This window comes from Sapajus apella, unplaced genomic scaffold (assembly GCF_009761245.1).
Source record: "Sapajus apella isolate SASKATOON/1434 unplaced genomic scaffold, GSC_monkey_1.0 scaffold99, whole genome shotgun sequence".
Classification (NCBI taxonomy): Eukaryota; Metazoa; Chordata; class Mammalia; order Primates; family Cebidae; genus Sapajus; species Sapajus apella.
The window spans coordinates 6,891,941-6,899,968 of NW_022437039.1; the positions used below are offsets into that span (position 1 = coordinate 6,891,941).

Sequence of the window (8,028 nt, forward strand, 5' to 3'; positions counted from 1 at the left end):
GAGGATCACTTGAGGTCAGGAGTTTGATAGCAGTTTGGCCAACATGGTGACATCCCGTCTCTACACAAAAATTAGCCAGGGATGGTGGTAGGCACCTGTAATCCCAGCTACTGGGGAGGCTGAGGTAGGAGAATCACTTGAACCCAGGAAGCAGAGGCTGCAGTGAGCTGAGACTGCACTATTGCACTCAAGCCTGGGCAACAGAGCTAACAGACTCCATTTCAAAAAAAGAAAACTGTTGAGACCGGGTAATTTATAAAGGTTAGAGGTTTAATTGACTCACAGTTCCACATGGCTCGGGAGTCCTCAGGAAACTTACAATCATGGCAGAAGGGGAAGCAGTCAAATCTTACATGGCAGCAAGTGAGAGACGTGAAGCAAATGGGGAAGTGCCCCTTATTAAACGATCAGATGTTGTGAAGACTCACTCCCTATCACAAGAACAGCATGGAAGAAACCATCCCCATGATCTCATCACCACTCACCAGGTCTCTCCCTCAATACCTGGGGATTTCAATTCAAGATGAGATTTGGATGGGGACACAAAGCCTAACCCTCTCATAGGATAATTCAAATGCAGCATCCTCTGATATATGCTGCTATGGCCAAACAGAACTGAACAGGTTTCTGTCTGGTCCCATCCTCTGAGCAAACAAGAATTCCTACAATTCCTTATAGAAAAGCAACAGTCACTATGAAATTCACACACCTAGAAAAGCAGAAGGTGAGACGGTGCCATTACTTCTTGAAACCATGACACTGATTCCCGTTTCCACAAAGGGCACAGAGAAATCCACCACTTCAGAACGTTCCTCGTTGATGGTGAGCGAGCCAACCGCCATGACTGCCCGTTGATAGACCACCTGGATGCAAGAGGAAAAAAAAAAAACAACAGTACCTTTACTTTTCCTGCCAACATTCTTGAGGACTGCAGGCCCTTTGTCTGAATGAGAGCCCAGGGATGAAAAGATAACTTACTTCACCAATCATTCCATTCCACACATTGTTAACTTTCTTGCCATGCTTCCCATTGGTCACCAGGTAGAGGTCGTAAGTAAACTTCACAGTTCTGGAAAGCTTCTTCAGAATATCAATGCAGAACCCCTTGCAGCATTTCTTAACATTCATCCCCTCATTGGTCGAATTGCTGTAAAGAAAAATCCCAAGACTTTAGAATGTTAGCACTGGAAGGTTTGTTCACAATCATTAGCTATACTTTTCTATTTTTCAGATGAATAAACTTGAGTAACCTGAAGTTTAAAAACGGAAGTGGCTTTCCTAAAGAGTATATGACAGCAAAGGCAGAAAGTATCCTTAATTATAGCAGTTACCATGACAAGAGCTAACACTTATTGAGTAATTACTATTTGCTAGGCACTATCCTAAAGGCTTTATACTAATTGCTGAATTAATCTCCATGTCATTTTCTGAATTAGGTGATATTTACACATCCATTAAACAGGTAAAAAATACCAACTCTTAAAGATTTAAGAGTTTATAACATATATAACAACTTTAGATTAGAGTTTGGTCATCTGATCTAAACTGAGTCATAAAAACTTGTTAGTGAATGGAAGAGAGGAGGATGTGAAATTCTCAGAGAAAGCAGGGTTTTGCTTCATTCTATAATTATGGAGGCTTGAAATCAAGGGGGAGAAGTGATGGTAACCAGAGAACTCCTCAGCCAAGAATCAGGAGACCTGAGTTCTATTCTATGCCTGAGTCTGTGGACTTAACTTCTCTTGATAGAGCCAAATGTTACATGATGGCTCAGAAATAATGTCTTCCCTACTTACCTATGTCACATGTAGTACAAAATGAGACACTTCTAAAAGCAAGGTCCTTGATCATATAAAAGCCCTGTTAAAATTTAAGCTATCTTAAAGGCTATCATATACTCTACCAAGGGTATACTTATTGCTCTGTACCAGTCACCCTGCTGTATTCACCTGAACAAGTCATATTCAAAGGACACCTATGCAAATCAGAAAAATACCTTTAAAAAGAAAAAGGCCAGGTATGGTGGCTCACACCTGAAATCCCAGCACTCTGGGAGGCTGAGACAGGTGGATCACCTGAGGTTATGTTGACCAGCCTGGCCAAGATAACAAACCCTGTCTCCACTAAAAATAGAAAAATTAGCCAGGCATGGTGGCGGGTGCCTGTGGTTCCAGCTACTTGGAGGCTGAGGCAGGAGAATCACTTGAACCCAGAAGGCGGAGGTTGCAGGGAGCCAAGATCAGGCCATTGCACTCCAGCCTGGACAACGAGACTGAAACTTTGTCTCAAAAAAAAAAAAAAAGAAAGAAAGAAAAAGAAAACAAAACAAACAAACAAAAAAAAAGCAAGCTGGTCTACCCAACTGATAGCAAAAAGTACTTAGACAACTCATGTAAGATCAAGGCCTTTCTGGGCAATATGCTTCATTAATGGACATCCCATTATCTCAACCCTGTCTTTGAATCATGCATTTCATGAACATGTTCTCTGTTTGAATATCCCATTTTTGGCACATCCACACATTGGAGTGTTACCCAAGCACTAAAGTGATGTCTATGGAAATCCAACATCAACACAGGAGAATTCTTATGCTTCCATGTCATATGAAAAAAGTAGGTTATAACATGGTACAAACAGAATAATCACAGCTATATAGAATCAGAGGAGCTTATGAAATAACCGTATGGAAAACCAGTGAAATATGAAGCACAGGACTGACGCAGTGGCTCATTCCTGTAATCTCAGCACTTTGGGAAGCCGAGGTGAGTGGATCCCCTGAGGTCAGGAGTTTGAGACCAGCCTGGCCACCATGGAGAAAACCCATTTCTACTAAAAATAAAAAAATTAGCTGGGCATGGTGGCACGCACCTCCCAGCTACGCAGAAGGCATGAGAACTGCTTGAACCCAGGAGGCAGTGAGCCAAGATTGCTCTACTGCACTCCAGCCTAGGTGACAGAGCAAGACTCTGTCTCAAAAGAAAAAAAGAAAGAAAAAGAAAAAAGTGTGAAGCATAGCTATTTTGAAATGCTGAAAAAAAAAATTCTTTTTATTTTAACCCTAAAAATAAATTTCCCCAAATAAATTAAATTTATTTACCCTAAAAATAAATTTCCCCAAATTGTCTAGTAAGTACATACTGCTGATGTAATTGACAACACACACATCAAGCAAGATTGATGTATGTGATATACATCATCTCTATATCCATAAAGGTGGGCAGATTTGACAGAACAATTTTTTTAAGAAATGTACTCTTGCTCTGTTGCCCAGGCTGGGTTGCAGTGATGAGATCATGGCTCACTGCAGCCTGGACCTCCTGGCCCCAAGTGATCCTCCCACTTTGGCCTTCCAAAGTGCTGGGATTACAGGCATGAGTCACCATACTCAGCTGGAAAACATAATTTTGAGTGACAGAAGTGGGTTGTAAATAACACTTGCTTACCAATGCTTTCCTTTATCTCAGGATCACAGATCACCTGTCTTAAATCACTCTCTACCCCATTCCACCCCTACATCCTGTTGGTGACTTGTACTCAACAACTCTGCTTCTGTTAGCCCAGACCAGCATAGAAACTTTACTCTCTTGCCCAGAGGCTGGATGACCTGCTGTGATCCACCACCCTTAGTGTGGGGGTAGTTGGAGGTCACATCTGTATATATTTAGATGTGATGATTAGCAACCTCAATGATATATAGTCACTGGGTAGGTGCCAGCTCCATCCATCTCCACCAATTGCCCAGAACAGAGGGCATCAGGCTAGAGTTAAAACTGCCACAAACATAATAGAAATGTGTCTTACGCACATTAATTTGATGGAATGTCCAGATACCATTTCCTTCGTGGTATACATGGCTGTGAAAAATGCATCAAAATCGAATTCTCTCTTTTTCTTCGGGGCAACTGTTGGCCACACATTGACACCCTTTTACTACCTCTGCTCTTTTTTATCACCTTCATTCTATGCTCTTTCCCTTCTTCCCCTATCACGAGCTCTTCCTTCACCTGGTCAAGATATGTGGGAGATTAGACAGAAGTTTTAGATGTCCTAGGTTCAAGATTCAGGGTCACAGGCATATAGTGGCATTCTTTGGTTTCCCTGGAAACCTCAGCCAGTTTATGAGTTATCTCACCCATATCCCTGAACATGATGTGTATTTCTAAATGCAAATGATCATTGATGCATTTTCACCCAACAAGTACCCACTAAGTGCCTACTGTGCCCCGGGAACACAGGATGAAAAAGGCACACAGCAAATGCAATAGTTGAATTTATCACAGTAATTATGGAATTGCAGACCAGCTTGTAATTGGGAACGTCTGTTGATTCCTATTACAGCCCTTGTGTGGGTGTGCAGGGGATGTGACTTAACTACACAGACTGAGAAATGGTCCCCATGTGATCTCTGTCAGTGCTCCACCACCACCCAAGAGAGGCAATGACTCACAAAAACAAATATGGGGAAAGGGATCCAACAAATTGTCCAGTTTACCAGCTCTACAATTTCCCAGTATAGCCAGTGGCTGTGAAAACAGCCATGCGAGTCAGAGCTGCCTTCAGGTCCTGGGTTGGCTCCTGTCCACCATGGAGACTCAGACAAATCTCATCTAGCACTTAAAAATAAATTTCTTTTCTTCTAACCAACGGTTTGACAGTTTGGGAGCTTAATTGACAGTATGGCCATTTCTCACTACATATCAGGCCAAATGATTTTTCCAATTTTCTCTGCATGTCTTTATCACCCAACTAACAGATTAGAAAGAAAGTCAGATTTCTCAACTCATTTCCTGTTACCTGGCATCCTTAGAAGATCCCGCCATTTACCAGAAGTGAGAAAAAGGTTTCACACAATCATGATCAGCCTGCCTCAAAGACTTTCCCTGTAGGAAATGCAATTGATCTCATCTTCTTTAATGTTGGGATTAGTGGATCCTGGCAATTTTCTATTGGTCTCACATGAGTCAAAGACTTTCATTTCATCTAGACACATGGTAAACTTCTCATATCCCCAAGTGGAAGAAGCAAAGATGCAAGCTACTATCTCCTAGCAGAAACCAAAAACATGCATTTGAACATGTTAAGCTGTTGACAGTCTTCAATTGAAAAGTCAATTCTTTTAAAGATAGCAATTTGTTTTTATTTCTCTTCTTCATACAAATGTGACTCAGTACTTGGGGATCTACTTGTTTTCAGCTCCAAGGCTTTGGATTTTAACAATTCTAAACTCCTATTACTGATTCTGGAGCACAAGAGGCCTCATTTGATTGCTCTATTGAAACATAGAGGGTATCGTTATCATAGAGGAGGTGTCCCACTGAGGTTACACTCTGCTTTGTGCCAGCCACTTTGCTTTCTTCCTCAGGCCAAGTTCTGCTCAAAGAACACCCTTCCAAATTAGAACATCCTCTGACAACTTTCCCACATCATCAGCTCCGTCCTCCTTGTAATTCATCACTCTCTAGCATTGCATTGGGTTTCCTTCTATTTCCCAAACTTTCAAGCTCCTCTCCTCCCCAGGGCCTTTGTACCTGCCATTGCATCTACTTGGAAGCCTTTCCCCAGATCTTCACATGTCTGGCTCCTTCTCATCCTGTATATATCACCTTAAACCTTACCTCTGTGAGCTAAAGTAACCCCACATACCCCAATTTACTCTCTTCTCACACCATTCTTTTTCTATTCATCACAAGGTTTATTACAACATGGGGTTGCCTGTTTTTTCACTGGCTGAATTGTTTTCTAATCATGTAGTCTTTTGCCTGCCCTGTTCATCCATGTGTCCCCTGTGCCCAGCAATGTGCCTAACATGTAAACTCTGCTTAATGCACATTCATTCATTTATTTCTTATTAAAACAATTTTATTTAAAACAACATCTGTGTTATTTCACTGTAAAGAAATTCAGCAAAAATCATTAAAACATTCATGACCCCAAAACATGGGCTGTCTACTTGCCCTTCCTTAGTGGGCCCTACCTCTTCCTCATCCCCAGCGGAGAGGAGGCTGGGGGGCTGCTTATCAAAAAAAAAAAAAAAGCTTCATCTCAGGGAGCCACCATGGAGACACCGGAGAAAGAAAGGGTCTTTTAAGGAGGGGTACATTTATTTATTGCATGATGTATTCAGGATTTCAACTTCAAAGAGGCTGACATTTGTGCCCCCATTGATAAAATTTTCTCCAAACCAAAATAGGCCTTCATAATACATTTAGCAATTATATATTACATCTTTATGTAAAAAGAAGGGGGAGCTGGCACAACTTACGTGATGGCAAGTGAGAGAAGTGAAGCGAAAGGGAAAGAGCCCCTTATTAAACCATCAGGTGTTGTGAGATCCTGATCTCAAGTACTGAGATCCGGGGACTTGCATCTTGTGTGATAATGGCTGAGACTAGAGTTTGAAATGAGGATGTAAAAATATCTCTCCCTAGTCATGAAACAAATATTGGTGTGTCATGCTGTGTCCTTGTAACTGAGGGTACAAATATTAATAAATCACATTCCCTATATGTAGGTGGCTCAGAAGACAGGGAGAAGACAGGCAAACTATAGACTGTAAAAACAGGTGATGAGGGTAGAGAGACAGGGATAGACACAGGTACTGTGGAAGTAGGAAGAGCTAACTCAGCTTGGGGACGCAGGAGCTACACTTCAAGGATGAGTTCGAATCAGGCCAAAGAAATAGATCAGAAAATACTGAGAAAAAAATAAAGCTTCCATCCAAGAGCTGGCCTTTTTCTTCTGTGACTCTCCCATGAGGTAGTGCTTTTGCTTATGTTTGCATTAGGAAACGCCAGGATCAGGGCCTTGGAGTAGGCCATGGAGGTTTCTGTGTCCCCAAAGGGTTTGTAGATTAAGGAAACCTCATCATGGACAATGTCAGCTCTTTCTTCAATCATAACAAAAGGAGAAATGACACAGATGCAGTGCCTGCTTGCTGCTGATGAGCTGAGAAACTGCCAGAAGTTCCATCTGCACCTGGATTCTATCAGAAAGTAACATGCAAGGTGTGTGTTCACTCCCAAATGGAGAGACGGTTTTAACATTTTCAAGAAGCATGGGTCTGGAATCCATAAAAGAGATGGGAAGAAGAATGTGCTGGGGAAAGGGAAGGGACAGCAAGAAGAGTGGAAACGAAATAATTATTTTTAAAAAGACTAAAGGAAGCTGGGCACAGTGGCTCACATCTGTAATCCCAGTGACTCAGGAGGCCAAGGCATGAGGATCACTTAAGGCCAGGAGTTTGAGACCAGCCTGAGTAACATAGCAAGACCCCTGTCTCTCAAAAAATTAATAAAAAATGAGCCAGACATGGTGGCGCAGGCCTGTAGTCTCAGCTACTCAGGAGGCTGAGGTGGGAGGATCATTTGAGCCTAGGAATTCAAGGATGCAGTGAGCTGTGATCACACCACTGCACTCCAGCCTGGGCAACAGAGTGAGACCCTGTCATTATATATAAGAATATATAATTTTGTATATGTTTTTAACATATAAAAATATATAATGTTGTATATATTTTTATGTATTAAAATGTTTTATATATTGCAATATGTCAAAATATATAATACCTTATATATTTTTATTTTCATTTATTTATTTATTTTTGAGTCAGAGTCTCGCTCTGTCACCTAGGCTGATGTATAGTGGCTCTATCTTGACTTAACTGCAACCTCTGCCTCCCAGATTCAAGTGATTCTCATGCTTCAGCCTCCTCAGTAGCTAGGATCACAGGCATCTGCCAGCATACCTGGCTAATTTTTGTATTTTTGGCAAAGACAAGGTTTTGCCATGTTGCTTAGGCTGGTCTTCAACTCCTGACCTCAAGTGACCCACCACCTCGGCCAACCAAAGTGCTGAGATTATAGGCATGAGTCACTGTGTCCAACCATATATATTTTCAATATATAAAAAATATAATGTTTTATGTTTTTAATGTATAAAAATATATTATTTTATATATTTTAATGTGTAAAAATGTTTTATATATTGTAATGCATAAAAATATAATGTGTTATATATTTTAATGCATAA

General features: G+C 41.1%; 1 protein-coding gene across 2 annotated transcripts in view; it reads right to left on the reverse strand.

Annotated features, from left to right (window-relative positions):
- GRIN2A (glutamate ionotropic receptor NMDA type subunit 2A) overlaps positions 1-8,028 on the reverse strand; it is a 441,129-nt gene that overhangs the window by 90,275 nt on the left and 342,826 nt on the right. For both annotated transcript variants that reach the window (XM_032258086.1, XM_032258087.1), the window contains 2 exons: positions 979-1,147; positions 710-863 (listed from right to left, as the gene is read on the reverse strand). In XM_032258086.1, coding sequence (XP_032113977.1) covers positions 710-863; positions 979-1,147 — 323 coding nt within the window. The remainder of the gene's footprint in view (positions 1-709; positions 864-978; positions 1,148-8,028) is intronic.